At 56.8% G+C, this 16799-nt stretch overlaps 1 protein-coding gene across 3 annotated transcripts; it reads right to left on the bottom strand.

Moving 5' to 3' along the window:
* Nucleotides 1-17: 17 nt before the first annotated feature.
* On the bottom strand, nt 18-16019 carry CERS1 (ceramide synthase 1). Of its 3 annotated transcripts, none has more exons than XM_048831237.2 (7): nt 15724-16019; nt 5697-5856; nt 5030-5210; nt 4465-4626; nt 3299-3446; nt 2123-2268; nt 18-1426 (listed from the first exon to the last, which is right to left on the bottom strand). In XM_048831237.2, exons 1-7 carry the CDS (start codon nt 15943-15945, stop codon nt 1384-1386), a joined length of 1062 nt encoding a protein of 353 aa, XP_048687194.1. In that variant the 5' UTR covers nt 15946-16019; the 3' UTR covers nt 18-1383. The 3 variants fall into 3 exon arrangements, with proteins under 3 accessions (XP_048687194.1, XP_048687195.1, XP_074979281.1); XM_048831238.2 differs by lacking the exon at nt 15724-16019 and adding an exon at nt 13929-14061; XM_075123180.1 differs by lacking the exon at nt 18-1426 and having other exon boundaries at nt 2122-2268; nt 5030-5154; nt 15724-16018.
* Nucleotides 16020-16799: the final 780 nt, after the last annotated feature.

Here is a 16799-nt window from a genome sequence, read left to right as displayed (position 1 = left end):
GTCAGGGAACAGAAGCACACAGTGGGTGGGATGTTTAATTTCCTGTCCTGTCTAGTTCGGCTGGCTGGGGGGAGACTGGCAGACCCAGCCAGAACTGGGGGATTTCTAACAACCTGGGTCATGTTTTTATGTTACCTCCCAGTCTCAGATGCTTTCCAGGGAGTCTCTTTGTGGCTTATGCAGCATAATATCTGGGGTTTGCATCTAAGCAAGGGACAGGAAAAACAAGCAGCCCCTCACCCCCTGCCAGTTTGGATTAACCCTTGGCAGGCCAGCTGCAATTCCCATCAGTGTCCTATTGTCCCCCTGGCTTGGAGTTAGGTCCCTCAGAGAGGAGCAGGCAGTGGGCACAGGGCCGACACTGCCGTAGTATTGCGATGGGATGAGTCCAGATCCAGGGGGAGGGATGTGTGCAAAATTCCACAGGGTTTCTTTCCCACTGAGCGGAAACGCACGCAGCGCAGCCCAGCCTGCAGGATGCAAAGCTCAGAACTGGCACGGCCTGGAAAACCGCATCACTCAGGGCTTCAGTGAGTCCTTTGTTTTAGCCAGAGAAGGTTTCTCAGGCCAGAGGATTCATCAAGGCAGGAGACCCTAGAGGGAGCAGCTGTCCCTTATCTCTCCGATCCCAGGCACTGGCCTCCTAAGGGGTTAAAGGAGCAGCGGCCGGACGGCAGGCCTGTCTGATCAGCCTCAGGAGGCTGCTGCCCGCTGCACCTCCTGGGAGAATCCTCCAGGCTCTGGCACGGGTGGGTTCCAGGCAGGGGCTTGGGTTGCTCTGTGGAGTAACCCCCGGATGCACTTACAGCAGGGCTCAAAGCAGCACAACACGTCTCCCTAACGGTATGTCGCCATTCCCTGTTTGCAAGCTACAAACAGTTGGGACACTGGTGCCGAAGGGGCACGGGCGTTTGCCTCCCTGCTTCGAGCCCCTCACCCGCTCCACAGCGTCAGTCAGTGCTCCAGAGACAAGAGCTGCCTGGGATCCCACAACTTGCCAGGTCTGGGGAAATCACAGAGAGGGAGGATGGCGAAGGGGTGGGGGTGGCACGGGAGATCCCAGGTAACCGAAAGCAAGTTCCATATCTGACCTGGACCTTGCTAGGAAAACCACCCCCCATCTCAGCCGACCCGTCCAACAGCCTGCAGGGTGCCCAGTGCAAACTGGCTCCAGAAACCACGTCAGGATCAACTGGAGCCTGGCCAGAGCTGAGCCGAGAGGAGTGGACTGTTTCCGTCAGCTGCCAGCTGCTCCCCAGCTCCAGGCAGAGGTTGAGGGGTGTTGGGGTCTTGCACGCCTTCTCCACAGGGCTCTCTCCTTCACTGGGTTTGTGGAGGGCCCCGGGTCAGTCCCCAGAGGCTGCCCAGTCAACAGCGGTTCCCTTATAACCGTTTGTCCTTTATCAGCCCGTTCTTCAGGTGTTTCCTGCGAAAGAGACCACCGCAGAAAATGACGCCCCCATATTTGGACCAGCCCCTCCTCCTGGCCATCACTTACCCCCTCCCTGGGGTCACCCCGCAGCTCAGACCCACATGTCCCTCCGTTCCACGTAGACCCAGCCTCGATCCTATGTGATGGGAGCACGCCGCAGGTTTGAGCGTGACCCAAGGAATGAGGTGGGGGGCCAGCACATCAGCCCATCATGTCTGGCATGCCACCTCCTACCAGGCTGGACAAGACCCTCAGCCCATTCCACCAACGCCAGGTGCAAGGGGAACCCCGCTACAATGCAGCGGGGCCAGGCCTGAGCGACTGGTGGGAGGGAGGGATGGATAGAGGTGTATGGGAAGGGACAGAGGGATGGCCAGATAGACAGACAGGCAGACAGATGATTCCTTCCTGACCCCACCAGCAACCAGTTTATGGCCTGTAGCCAGGGATCCAGCCCCTGTGCTCTCACCTGGCACAGACTCACCCCCCTGCAGCCCCATCACTGACCCCCAGCACGTGGAGAAGTGTCTTGTCTTACAGGCCCCGTTGTTCCCAGGACTCCGGGACCCAATGGGGGTTTATCCATAGTGAACATTTCCCTCACCCACCCGCAGCATTCCCAGCCTCCTTCGCTGCTGTGTCCCTGCCCCCTCTCCCCACTGGGGGGCGCTGGGCCTGCCCCCTGCTCACCCTTCTTTCCAGGATTTGGGCAGCTGGAGTTCGCCCACTTTCCGGGGCCCTGTGGTTTTCTCGCTCTCCTCCAGGTCGTACTCACGCACGTCGTTCACCTCCTGCATCTGCCCTGTCAGCACCTTGGCCACGAACAGGACGATGTACTGGGGAGGGACAGGAACCAGGCAATGACCCCACTGGCTACGGTCCCTACTCAGCCCTCCCACCCAACACACTCACCCACTAACTGGAGCTAACTTCTGCCCTGGGGGCTGCCCCGCTTGTCCCGGGAGGCTGGTCTGAAAGCAGCGACTCCCTGGGCTAGTGGGCTCCTGGAATGAGCATGCCAGGCTGGGAGCCCGGTGCCTGGAGGGGGGGAGCAGAGGGAGTGGGATCCTGGGGGACATAGTGGGAGATTCCAGCAGCAGATGAAGGGAGCCCAGAAAGACACCGCCTCCCACCCCCATGCTGGAGATCCACCGCTGAGACTGGGGCCAGGATCAATGGACACCGCCCCCACACACACCCACATGCACAAGATAATAGGTGTGCGGGGGGGGGGAGGGCACAGCTCCAAACCAATTGAGCTGGGTTGAAGAGTGCTCTGAGTACAAATTACCCATCATGCCCCAGCTGCAGCCCCACCCCCAAATCGATTTGCCCAGCACAAGACTCCAAGATTTGCCCCAGCCCCGTCCCCAGTTCCCCAACGGCTGGGAGGAGCTGTGGGACCCTCGGCCCACAGGGAGGCTGGAGGGAAGCAGGCAGCAGCCATGCAGTAAGGACCGGACGGAGGAGCACAGCCTCCTGCCCAGGCCTTAGTCCTGATTCCCCCCACGCCAGCCCCAGCTCTGCCTTGCGGGCTCTGGGGAAGCCTGGCTGATGGGACCCCTTTGGGAGACAGCAGTCCCTGCCCCGGCTCTCACTCCCCCTTCCCCGCACTGACAGCCTCTCTCTCCCCCGTCCATCTCCAGCTCTTCCCATCAGGGTCTGGAGCCCCAGGAAACGCCCCGCAGCGGCTGTTAGTGCTCATGCTCCCTCCAGGCGGTGGGAACTCCGGCTGGGGGGGGGGGGTTGCATTACCTTGTGCTTCCATCCCTCCCCTTCCCCCCCAACCACACGTGCCCCCAGGGGCTCCAGCTCGGCCCCCCAGCAGCAGGGGCTGTGTGGGGGCCCTGAGCCGCCCCTACTCACCAGGAACCAATAGACGTTCATGAGGGTGAGGGCGAAGAGCAGGGCGTTGAAGAAGAAGTAGAAGGGGATGTTGGGCACAGACTGCAGGCTGGTGTGGCAGGTGGCGTAGAGGACTTTGAGGGGGAACCAGTAGAGGCGGAACCAGAACCTGCCAGGACAGACACAGAGGGCGGGGGGGTGGGTTGAGTGGCATTGAGGGGAGCCCCCCAGAGAGGGGCCCAGGGATGAGCATCCCCCCCCCACACTTCCAGGCAACATGATCTAGCCCCTTGCCCCATATCTGGCTGTCTCCTGGCAGGAGGGCTGGATTTTCACGAAGTCACTGAGGGGCTTTCCACCTGTGGCCGGCAGGCGCGTCTCAGACCCTGAGGGTGGCTGCTAAGTGGGGTGACGCAGTAAAGAGACTAGGAGTACTTGTGGCACCTTAGAGACTAACCAATTTATTTGAGCATGAGCTTTCGTGAGCTACAGCTCACTTCATCAGATGTAGCTCACGAAAGCTCATGCTCAAATAAATTGGTTAGTCTCTAAGGTGCCACAAGTACTCCTTTTCTTTTTGCGAATACAGACTAACACGGCTGTTCCTCTGAAACCAGTAAAGAGACTGTCCTGGGACAGAGGGGAAGGTCCGCAAGCTGCTGCTACAAGCCCATCAATGGCACGTCTGCCCCTCCACACACCTCGGGTCTATATCCGGACAGTGTGTCCCTGCCCTCCTGCCCCCCGCATGGCAGTGCCAGGGGACAGAGGGAGAAAAGAGGCAAGTACTGGGATGAAGCACTTGAACCAGCCGCTGGTCCCTGGCTTCCAACCAAGGTTTTCCTGCCCAAACCTGTCCCTGCCTTGGCCCAAGAGGGGCTGTGATGGGAGCAGGACCCCGTCTCCCTCCCTTCCCCTCCTTGACACTGAGCCACTCTCGCTGCCAGAGCCGGATTGTGAAGGGGCCTGGAGCCAGCTCCTCCTTCCGCCTGCCCTGGTGTGGCCATGTTCTGTGTGTGAGATCACCATCATCTCCACGGCCGCAGGAGGGACCCCCCAGCCCAGCCAGCTCACAGCATGGCCACGTCCCCCAGGCGAACCTAAACACCCGGGCCACTGGGAATGACAAGGTGGCACCAGGGAGGGGCGGGGATGGGGGCTGGAGCGGGGCAGGGGCAGGAGCTCACCAGCTGATGCTGAAGGTGAGGCAGCCGAGGTCGGAGATGACATCGTTGAGCCGGTGATAGATCCCACCCCGGTGCTTGAAGTAGACGTTGAGCTTGGTGAACTCCAGCTGCACGTCGCTGATGTCGTGCAGGAAGAGCACGAGAATCCCCACGTTGTGGAACCTGCAGGGAGAAGGGACCGTGCGTGCGTGCGTTGTGTGTTTGTGAGCAGGGCCGTGCACATCAGGTCAGGGGTAGGCGGTGAGCCTATGCCAGGGCCAGAGTGTATCGGAGCAGCTGGCTCCATGAAACGCAGACCGACAGTGCTGGATGGCCTGGCACTGGGTGGACCATATTAGAGCTGGGGGGTTGCATTGGGGCCAATTGGAGCACTGTGGGGCAGCTCAGAGCAAGGGACAAGCTCCGAGTCCCTCTCAGGGAGCCCAGAGGCAGTGTGAGCCATAGCTGGGTGTGGAGCGGCTGTTGCATTGCCCAGTGGCTGCCCAGCGGCTGCCCAGCACAGATGCGAGCGCGCTGTGTGCAGAGGGCAGTGGGAGGCGGCCGGACAGGGCCGGGGGGTGCTCACCTGAACGTGTAGGAGAAGACGATGAGCATCAGTGTCACCACGTGGTGGATGAGCATGACTATGGAGTCCCTGCGCCAGGCGTCCATGTACACAGTGGCATAGATGGAGTGTCCGTAGAAGCTGCCCTGCAGCAAGTAGGCGATGCCAATGTCGGTGGGTACATCCATACCCTTCTCCCAACCTAGGAGCAGCACGGAGATCCCTGCGTGAGCCCTGCACGGACACCTGCCCCCACAGCCAGTCCAGCATGCTCAGAGCGCTGGAGCACTGCCCAGGGGAGCAGGGTCCCACGGGCTAGGCCAGTGCACGCTCATGGACAGTTCCTGAGCTCACAAGTCATTGGCATCACAAGGAAAGTGATTTGGGGAGCTTAATCTACGGATTTGCCCTCGACATCGGCTCCTTTGTTTGACCATTGGAGATGCTGATCCGTTAAGAACATAAGAACGGCCAGCCTGGGTCAGACCAAAGGTCCATCTAGCCCAGTGTCCTGTCTTCTGACAGTGGCCAATGCCAGGTGCCCCAGAGGGAATGAACAGAACAGGGAATCATCAAGTGACCCATCCCCTGTCGCCCATTCCCAGCTTCTGGCAAACTGAGGCCAGGGACACCATCCCTGCCTTCTGGGCATTAGCATCTGAGCTTCTTCTCCGTGGCGCTTATGTACCATAAAAGACGGAGGGCGGGTCGTGGAAGAAGGGGTACTCAGTGAAGAAGAGCAGGTAGGCGCTGTATGACCAGGACAGCGTGTAGAACAGCAGCTTCCAGGCGCTCTCGGGCATCTTGGCAGCATCTTTTGGCTGCAGGTTACACCACTCCCCGAACGGCTGCCGGGAGAGAGGGGACAAGATGCAGGGCTCAGGGAGGAGGAGAGCAGCACCCCCGGACTGTGCCTCATAGCAAGGATGCAGCTCTGGGAGATTCACTGCAGCTCCCCCCAGTCCTCTGCACACACAGACCTGGCTCCAGAGGTCCCCACACCCAGGGCACAAGGGGGCTACTCAGGTCCAGGGGCTGGGGTGCCATGTTTATAACTCAGCAAAAAGTCCTTGAGGCCAGCTCCTTGGCTCAGCTTCATGCCCCCCAAACACAAGCCACAGGACAGAGCCTGAGATGCCCGGTGTCGCTGAGCTCAGGAGTTTGGGATTCCCCCCGTGCACTGTGGGAACCAGTGACACAGCTCACAGGAGAGGGACACAACCACGGGATGGAGACGGGAGTTTCCGCTTGACTGCCCCAAATACTGTGGTTTCGTTAACTCAGATGCCTAATGAACATGTGGGCGAAAGGATGTCTTTGTGCAATATCCATGCCCCCTGTAGCCTCAGTGACGGTGGGACACTGACAGGACTCTCCACCACACCAGGAAAAACCAGACTTCATGGTCCTGGAACTTCTCTGGCAACAAACAGATGGGAAGAACATTCATAAAGAATCTTTCCAGCCCCCTGCTCTCCACCAGAAAGGAGTGAAAACAGGGACCAGAACCTGACTTAACCTGCCCAAACTTTTCAGGCTCCTTCCACTGCTCCAGGAGGGTGAGGGAGGGTGGGAAGGGAGCCCCGGCAGGCAGCCAGAGCGGGAGAAAAGAAAGCTCAGGTTTCCATCCGGCTCAGACTTGGCCACAGCAGGAGCTGTGCAGTGGAGAAAGCAAAAGCCAAAGGCACGCAGCCTCCATATGCCCATCAGGGTCACTCCCTGAGGAGCAGGGCTGGCCCCAGTCAGCCTTCTGCAACCAGGGAGGGAATTCAAAATTAATAAATCCAGAGTCCTGTCTGCACTAAGAAACCCAGGGGGTGAGGCTGTAAGGTGACCTGAGTGCCCTGTGAATGGGCTGCCAGCGTGTGCAAAAGAACCTTCACATCTGATAGGGGCTTGGGCCAAACGGAAGATCCTGGAGTCGCAGACACCATCACTCCTGTGAGAAGTGGGAGCAAGGGCGTGTCTGGGGTAGTGCGTGCTGGGGGAGCGGACAGCTAGTGGGCGTCTGGCTCGGTTACTCCCCGACAAATGGATAATGCACCAAGGCCCATGCTGAGCAGAGCGTGCCACGGAGAAACACCGGATGAGCTCCCGAGGGAAATAAAATGCCTGCCAAGTAACCATACCCTTCCCCGGAGCAGCAATTTCCAGAGCTGGTGGCTTGGCTCCTTGGTTATATTAAGACCCCAGCTGTTCAGTGGAGGTGGCTGGCCCAGCCGCTTGCCCCTCTCTGCGCATGACAGGGGAGAGAGATGCATGCAAAAGGCTCCCTTCCAAACGCGGAAGGCTGACGAGTTCACAGCACCAGTTGCTCCCGGGGTGGAAGCACCAGCTTTACAACACCCAAGTCCAGAGAATGCCCTGAAACTGGCAAGATCCCGCAGCTCCCCCCCCCCCCCCGCCCCCAGCCATTCCGTCTGTGCCTCCATCAGCCCCTGCCCACCCCCAGATCCTGCATGCAGGGCAGGGCTGCCCCACTCAAAGCACCACACTGCAGCAGGGGGAGCGGCTGCATTAAGGGAGGGTGAAGAATGCACTGGCAGGGAGTCCCAACCCCTGGAAGCCAGGAATTATTTGTGGCTCCATAAAATGCAGTCCAGAAGGGAGCTCAAATAAGCCCCATTTGGAGACAGCTCAACTCGCGAGCAGGCCCCATGTGCTAATGGAGCAGGGACTGGGCAGAGAACCTGAGAGCCTAGTTCCTTCCTTTGGCTGGCCCACTGATCATCATGGCAGAGGTGCAGGAGACTTGGGCTGCCTCCTTGGGCTGCCTCCCTTGTCTCTCTTTGCCTCTGTTTCCCCTATTGGTACAACTGGACAGTGGCACTGTCCTACCTCCCAGGGGGGCTGCAGACAAACCCATCAAAGGCTGAGGCGTTCAGACACTATGGAGCCGGGGAAGTAGGCAGAGAGAGAACTGGCTCTGGGATCTCAGAAGGAAGAGGCTGTCGCCACATCAGGGAGGGTACGGTGGAATCGCCACCTACAGCCAAGGAGGAAATCCACCCTCCAGAGCAGGGGCAAGCCCCCTACAGACGCTGTTCCTCTCCCTTCTGTTTCCAGTGAAGACTCCCACGCTTTTTTGCATGGCGAACTCTGACCCTGAACTGAGCACCCCAGACCGAGACCTGCCCATGCTGTCTCTAGACAGAGCCCTCTGTGAAATCGCAAGCAGCAGCTGGCTTTGGGGTGAGATGCGTAGCAGAATGAGGGTGGGACACAGCAGAACACGGAGAGCTGCACAGAGTCCAGACCCTACGCAGAAGGGCTGGAGGAGGCCAGGAGAAGGAGGGGTAAAATTACTGCCTCTGAATAATACACCAGGGGATGCTGGTCGCTGGGGCAGCCCCGGATCTGGCTGCCCACAGCCTAGACGGGCATGCTGAGGCCACCCACCCAGATGTGCATCAGCAGGTCCTGCACGCAGCCAACCAGCCCATGAATGATGAAGCAGGAGTCTGGCTCCCACTGCCACGCCAGGCAGTCACCAATTTCTTCTCTTCATTCTGGGGTGGGGCGCATGCGGGGGTGGGGGGCACCCTCTCTGCCATCAGCCCGCTGCTGTTGCCATAGCAATGACAGAGCGATGCCCGTGTTGCTGAGCAACGGGTGCTGCAGCAGGAACAATGCATTGCGGGCTCTGGCTGAAAGAGCCCCAGGTTCTGGTGAGTGATGTAATGTGGCTGCATTTAAAGGGCCACTGCTGTAAAGCTGGATGCAAGATTTTGGCTTGGGAACCTCCTCACTGCTCCCCCACATCCCCAAACTGAAAATAGGGGTGGGGCGGGGGGATATAAACGGTCTTCTGCAGCATTCCCCCCAGTGCCGGCTCCAGGAACACATCTTACTCCATACTCCAACCCTGGGAACCAGAAAGTGAAAACAAACAGAAACATGAAATGGATCAAGACTTCACTGAGGCCTCAGAAACTTCCAGGGTGAAAAGGAAATTAAAAATATCCCTCTCTCTCTCGTAATCGTCTCCAGTGCTAGAGGGATGGGATTTGACAGGGTCCTTTCAAATCTGCCATGGAAGAAACTTAGAAAGAGGCAGCCCCCTAGTCCCCCCAGCCCTGCGACCAATGTTCAGCGATGCGTTATGAATCGAGGCTTGCTAATGAAGGAGAATCATACTACCGAGCCCAGAGACTAGTCAAGTCCCAGCTGTGCTGTGTCTTTCCTGAGCCCAAAGAGGTCTCCAGAGGAATGAAAGGGAATGCCTGGCACCCAGTGCCCTCAGGTCCTGGGAACTGGCAGCTTTCAATGGATTTTGCTTTCCCCACGGTAGAAGATACCAGAGTAACAGGTTTCCATTGGCGGCCAGGGCTTTGGCTCCCACACACAGCCCTACCACAGCACCCTTATTGCTTACAGGCCTGGGCCTCCCCCATGCCCTGCTGCTGCCCCTTAATCCCAAGCTACAACGCCCCTGCCTGGGCATCCCCCAAGCTCCACTGGTCCCCAGGATACTCTCTTCTAGGATTGTGGGGAACATGCCACAGGACGACGATTGGAATTCTGGGGCACACTGGAGTGGTTTCCTCGCTACGCATCTGGTGCAGGTCTCACAGGGTCAGCGGAAGGAAAATGAAACAAGACTGCACCCCCCTTTTACCCAGAGAAGTGGGTCCCCAAAGCCTGAAGATAATACCCGTTGAACCAGCTGCCCCGCTATCTAAGGCGTTCGCTAAACAATCTAGGGAGGGGTGTGGTCTGAGCACAGGCCTGAGGAACCCCCAACGGTCTCATCCTGCTCTTGACACCAACACTATCTATGCACTTAGGCAAGTCACTGAGCTGCTCTGTGCCTCAGTTTCCCCACTTGGAAAACAGAGATACCATTCACCTGCCTCCTCGGGGTGCTGTGAAGGCTTTCAAAAACACAGTGAGAAATATCATGACAGTTCCCACAAATCATTAAAAGCCATTTCCCCTTCGCTCACGCGTCTGCACACAGAAGAGAACAGCCTTTGGAGCGGGCACCCTCGGGAGGCCAGGCACAGCTCCCTCCTGCACCCTGTGGGGGCTGATTAGCCTCCCAAGCAGCACGGCTCAGCTCCTGCCTGAACGCTGACACAGCACGTGAAACCCAGCCCCCGCCCTGGAACCCAAGGAAAATGGCTTCATTCTCTTCCACAAGAAACGGCCCATTGTGGCTTTCTCCTCGTGGCTTCACAGGCCTGCGCATGGCGGCTACGGCACACGAGCGAGAGGGCACCACTGTCCGGGCACAGGAGAGCTGCTCTCTTCACCCTGAGAGGGCCGAGGAGCAGTTCACACTCATGGGCACTGCAGGAAGGAAGCACTCCAGGCTGCTCATGGCTCCCAAGGCAACTACTGCTGGAGGGTTGGCCTGCTGGTTTGCTGTGAGTGGCCCTGCAACCTCAGGAGGAAAGCAGGACTGAGAACTCACTCCCGTGAATGTTTTGGGGCCTGGGAAGAATCTGGCTCTTTGAGGCACAAAGCACTTCACTAGAAAAGCCAGCAGAGCGGGGAGCCTGAAGAAGCGAATGCTGCATCCCAGCCTAGGTGGCCACCATCCATTCACGGCACCAAGGGAGGCTTTCAGGCTCGCAAGCCACATTGCGTAAGTTGCATGGAAGCCTTTTTTCTGTTTGCACCTTTCACTGCAATGCACGTTGTAGCGCTCTGCAAATTTAGAACCACCCGGGGATCAACCAGCCGCATCTGGGCCACGAGGTGGAAGGCGTGTAGCAGCTGCACAGAAATGCCAGACAGCAGTTTCGGACGTGCAACGGAGAATATCTGACAAACTTCACAAGGTGCAATGGGCGAGGCAGGGTCAGGTATTCACGTTGGCCAGGACCCAGGGGTCAATACTTCTAATTCTTGTGGAAATTACCACAGGGCCTTTAAGAGCCCTAAGTGGTTGGAACCTAGGTTTTATATCTCATCTGAGAGACAGCAGCTCCATGCCCCCTGAAAGAGAGCGGGAACAGAAGGAGAGCGTGCGGGTCCACCCTTTCCACGGGTCTATCTAGGATCTGCTCTGGTTTTAGCACCAGAATACGAGAGTCTCTCAATCCCATCTTCAAGCTTTCTCTCCAGACCGGGATTTCTCACGCTCCTTCTCTGGTAATGTGCCCCAAATACTGCCTGCTTTTAGCCTGGGTCAGTTCTCTCACAGGATGTTCCCTGGATTTTAGCTCACAGCAGCTAGTTTTCCACCTTCAACAGTGGGGGTTTTTTTTAATTAAAAAAAAAAAAAAAATAAAAGGACCACTCGAGGGCTCCTTCTTTCTATGTCACCCTAGTACCAGCCCCCGATGCACGACTGGCCACAAAGCCAACAGTAGCCCTGTTCTGCCCTCGTTTACATCCGTGCACAGCCCCTGGGCCTGCTTGCAAGAGGAGCATCTAGTACAGGCCTGATGGGCTACCAGGCACCGTGTCAAGTGCCCTCATCAAGGCAGGACACCCTTGCCCTATGCTGGGTACAGAGAACCGCATGACGGGCACAGCCCTGGCTTCCCGTTGGGCTATTAAATTAATGTCATTTAGTGCGGCATAGGCTGATGCTTTGCTCAACTCCTCCAGCTCCTCCAGGCCTTTGGCAGCAGCTGCTCCCTCAGGAGGGCTTGCTCCCCACCAGGACAGCAGCCTTCCACAGACCAGCTGAGTGAGGGCCACCAAAGAGACTGTATGGGGTGGGGAGAGAGGGGGCAGAGAGGAGGCCTAGGCCTGGCCTGGTCATCTCACTAGACCTGCGTGTGGTCAGACACATCCAGGAGACACTCAGCAGCCAGGCCCTGCCACTGACACTAACGGAGGATGAAGATTCCTTCCATTTCCTAGAGAAGAGGCAGAAGGCTACAGAAACGCCACACCAGACAAGAAACATTTCCTCTCCCACTTTCTCATGGGCGCCCCGCAGGCTGAGAAAACTGTCCCCTGGACCCCGCCCGAACTGATCGCTCATAGGAATGTCAGGCTAGAAGGGCTCTCGAGAGGTCCTCTAGTCCAGTCCAACACTGAGGCAGAACTAAGTGTTATCTAGACCATCCCTGACAGGTGTTGTTTAATGATGGAGATTCCACAACCTCCCGAGCTCATTTGTTCCAGTGTTTAACCACCCTGACAGGAAGTGTCTCCTAATGTCCAACCTAAACCTTTCTTGCTGCAATTTAAGGCCATTGCTTCTTGTCCTGTCCTCAGAGGTTATCAAGGACAATTTATCACCCTCCTCTTAACTTTTTACATACTTGGCGACTGTTCTGTCGCCCCTCAACCTTCCCTTCTCCAGACTGAACAAACCCAATTTTTTCAATCTTTCTAGCCCTTTAATCATTTTTGTTGCTCTCTGGACTTTCTCTAATTTGTTCACATTTTTCCTGAAGCTTGGTGTCCGGAACTGGACACAATACTCCCACTGAGGCCTTATCAGTGCTGAGTAGAACAGAAGAATTACTTCTTGTGTCTTGCCTTCAACATTTCTGGTAATACATCTCAGAATGATGTTTGCTTTTTTGCAACAATATTACATTGTTGACTCATATTTAGCTTGTGATCCACTATAACTCCCAGATCCTTTTCGGCAGTTCTCCACCTTAGACAGTTATTTCCCAGTTTGTATTTGTGAAACTGATTGTTCCTTCCTAAGTGTAGTACCTTCCATTTGTTCTTATTGAATTTCACTCTATTTCAGCCCATTTCTCCAGTTGTCCAGATCATTTTTAATTCTAATCCAGTCCTTGCAACCCTTCACAGCTTGCTTTCATCCACAAACTTATCAGTGTGCTCTCTGTGCCATTATCCAAATCATTTATGGACAGAACCAGACCCAGGACAGATCCCTAGGGGACCCCACTTGATATGCCCTTCCAGTTTGACTGTGAGCCATAGATAGCTACTCTCTGAGTACAGTTTTCCAACCAGTTGTGCATGCACCTACAAGAAGTTTGTCTAGGCTATATTTTCCTAGTTTGCTTATGAGAAGGTCGTGTGAGATGGTATCAAAAGCCGTACTAAAGTTGAGATAGATCACATCTACTGCTTCTTCCCTAGCCCCAGGTTTGACACCCTGTCAAAGAAGGATGTTAGATTGGTTTGACATGTGCTGGTTCCCAGAGCTCAGCTGACTGAGTTCACCTCTTTCCTGGACAGAAACGATCCCACCTTCCTAGCTGGATATTGCAGTTTGGATACCAAGAGGGCAACGGGCAAAATAATTATCTTCATTTCAAGGATCACTTTGGAAAATCCACATGGACAATACAGATACAAATCTGACAATTGCAACAGCTAAAGTCCATGCTAGTCCCCATCCTCCACAGCCCACTCGCTGTCCCTCCCCCTTCCACCCACTTTACCTCTCTTCCAGTCAATCTCTCCGATATATTACGGAGCAAGGGCATGGCCTACAAATAAATGCTATGTTACCAGAGCCCTCTAAAGACATTGGGAACCTAGATTCTGCACTCCTTGCACACTCTAAACGCCCAGTGAAAACAATGGGTGCTCCAGGTGATGCATGTAACAGGAAGAGGTGTGTTTCTTTAAGCAGCTTTTTTCAGAGCTATCTGTCACAGCCAGAGCTAAATGAAGATGCATTTTAAGCCACAATCTTCAAGTCCTCCTGCTAAGAAAGTGACTTCCTCTTTAGGTGCATAGCAGTTACAGGCCAAGTGCCGAGATCTATGACATATAATGATTAATGCTCAGTAAGGCGGCATTCTTGGGACACAAAGAATTAATTGATTTCACAGGGATGAGCCTTTCAGTCTCTGAGAGAACGTTAAAGGATTAATTGCCAGAGACAAACACAACCGGCAAAGAGGAACAACTGCACTTGGGTTCTACACTGGGGAGTGACTGCATAGAAGGAGTTTACTCCCAAAGGCAAGCAGCAGATGGAAGAGTCCTGAGAGTGACGAAGGAGGAGAAAGCCTCTACTCACCTACTGTTGAACGACCCCTCCTCTGAACAGCCTCCAGCTCAGAGAGATGCCACAAGATGCAGCCCAACTCTCGTTAAAAATGGCAACGCTCTTCGGGAAGAGCCAGCCCCTCCAATTTCCCCCTTAAATCTCCAGCACGTGAACCACACACAGGCTTTGGATGTTTTTATAAAGCCGTTTCCTCCCCCTCCTGCCCACAGATGGGAAACTGACCCTCCCACGGCTCCGTTTCCCATCTCAGCCTCACATCAAACTCTGTGGCAGTATTTCAAGGCAAAGCAGCACGATCCCGAGGTAGCCACGAGAACTGGCTCTCTGCTCATCCCTTCTCATGCTTCGGTGACAACAAGCGGGACCAAGGGATGGCACCCCATCGTCAGCACGAGCTGCCAATTACCCATGGAGCACCAGCTAAGCAACAATGCACAGTACTCCTACTGCACTTTTCACCCTCAGATCCGGAAGCACTTTACAAAGGGGAGGGGGCACTCAGTTTACAGAGGGGAAACTGAGGCACAATGACAGTTGCTCAGTGACTTGCTCAAGATCACACTGTGTGACCATGTTGGGATTAAACTCCAGGAGTCCTGTCTCCCAGCCAGTCCCCTAGCCACTGGGGTATCCAGAGATAGCCAGGTGCTGCGTGTACCGTTGCCACCCCTCCAGGATTGTCCTGGAGCCCCCAGGAATTAAAGACGAATCTTCCATTAAAGCTTACGTGGTGTGATGAAACCTCCAGGGATATGTCCAACCAAACCTGGCAACCCTAGCTCCGGGCAAACGGGGCAGCAGGGAGAAGAGGGACAAAAAGGCAGCCCAAGGCTACTGAAGTCCTACCTCACCCTTATTTTGAGCACTTTGGGCCTTGTGCTAGTTCTTGGCACCAGGGCGAGCTTCACTCTGTGACTCAATACAGAGCAAGCAAGGACACGAGGGAATGGCTCGGTCAGGAAGGCCTCCCTGTGCGATGGCGAGGTGGGGGGACAGGAGCCCAGAGCAGTTACTGGGCTGAGGATGGACCATGGTTATTAATACAGTGCTGCTCCCTGCAGCCTGCCTGACCCCACAGCAAATCGCCTCTGGAGACAGCAAGTTCCCCAGGGGGAGCCAAGCCCCGCTGAAGCAGAGCACAGCGGAGACGTCTCCAGGTAGGACCCCCCCTGCCAACGCCCCCCAGCCCCTGGAAACTGTCTGGTCACCATCAGCGCCGGTTTGTGCCTCTGACGGCTCCGGCTTGTCACCTGACCCAGGACGCAGCATCTTCCATCTCTTTTGCCTTGAGAGTCTCAGCAAGGGAAGGGTCAACGCCCCTGGCCCAGCAAAAGCCTCTGACACACACCCGGCAGCCAGGGGCTGTTCGCCTGGGCTAGGGCCCACACCTTGGGGAGACGGGGCAGCTTCCATCTCATGACATTTCTTCAGCGCAATAAGCACAAACAGAGCGACCCTTCTGCACAGGGGGGCGGTCCCCGTCCTCTCCCCTCCTGGGCGGCCACTTGATCACCCGGTTCGAGCCTGACCAGCAGCCCAGCCCCTGAACTAGGTCAGCCCGTATTGCGGCTACTAAGCCTTGGGCCACGGGGGGGGGGGAGCCATTTAGCAGACAGGTTAGTGACAGGCAGGCCCCGCAGCCCGCCCGGCCCCCACTCCCTCCCTTTGCAAGACGTAAATCTCATTCCTTCCCCCGGCGGGGGGGTGAGTAGCAAGATACAACGCACAGCTCCCCCGTGCAGCGCAGCCCCTCGCCCGCTCCCCGTGCAGTGCAGCGCAGCGCAGCCCGCCGGCGGGGACTGACCCGAAAGAGGCAGCCGGAGGCGGCCCTGCGCAGCAAGGTCCAGCCGATGGCACAGAGCAGGCAGAGCAGGGTCTCGCTCCAGGCGAGGGACGCGTTCTCGGCCCAGGTCCGCCGGGAGAGCTCCCAGCCGCAGTCCGTGCAGCTCCGCACCGCCCCCGCCAGGCTCTGGTAGCCGCGCTGCAGCAGCTGCCCGTAGCCGGGCATGGGCTCGGGCCGCGGCATCCCGGCCCCCGGGTCACAGGCGGCGCGATCGCCCCCGGCCCATGGCTCCGGCAGCGGCGAGCCTCCGCGCCGCAGCCCGCTCGGCGGCCAGCTGCTGCCCGCAGCGCGCAGGCTCCGGGCGGCGGCTGAAGATAGGGGGCAGCCGCGCGCGCGGGACCCTGGAGCGCGCCCGGGGAGAGGTGGGGCCGGGAGGGGCGAGGCGAGGGCAGCACAGAGCCCCCCAGCAGCCTGGTTATCGCGAGTTGAGGGGAAATTCCCCAGCCCCTAGGGCCCAAGAGGGAAAAGCATCCCAGAATGGACCTGCTCAGAGAAAGCGGGGGGGTCCCGGGGGCAGCTTTCCTGAACCTTTTGCTCTCAGGCAGGGGGCAAAAATCAGCCCCCTTTTTCAACTGGGCCACAGCAAGCACCAGTCATTTTTGCTGAATTGGTCCAGAGTCTGTAATCTACCCTGTTGCCTAGAAGCCAGCTTTATCCCCGCCAGCAGTGGTTCTCAAGCAGGGGTAGGGCTGTACACAGAGGACTTCCGGGGGGTGCATCAACTCACCCAGCTCTTTGCCTAGTTTTACAACGGGCTACAGAGCACTAGCAAAGTCAGCACAGGATGCAGCCCAGGAAGGGAGCTGTAGCTCACGAAAGCTCATGCTCAAATAAATTTGAGCGTGTCTAAGGTGCCACAAGTCCTCCTGTTCTTTCTTCAGTACGAACTAAAATTTCATACAGCTGGAAGGAGAAGTAAGCAATTTTTTGGGAACAGTGTGCTGTGATATGTGTATTTTTCGGTCTGATTTTGTAAGCAGGTAGTTTTTAAGTGCATAACTTGGGGTATGCAAGAGAGATCAGACTCCTGAAAGAGG

This window comes from Caretta caretta, chromosome 25 (genome assembly GCF_965140235.1).
Source record: "Caretta caretta isolate rCarCar2 chromosome 25, rCarCar1.hap1, whole genome shotgun sequence".
In the NCBI taxonomy this organism is placed as follows: Eukaryota; Metazoa; Chordata; order Testudines; family Cheloniidae; genus Caretta; species Caretta caretta.
This window is presented reverse-complemented; position numbering and strand designations above follow the sequence as displayed.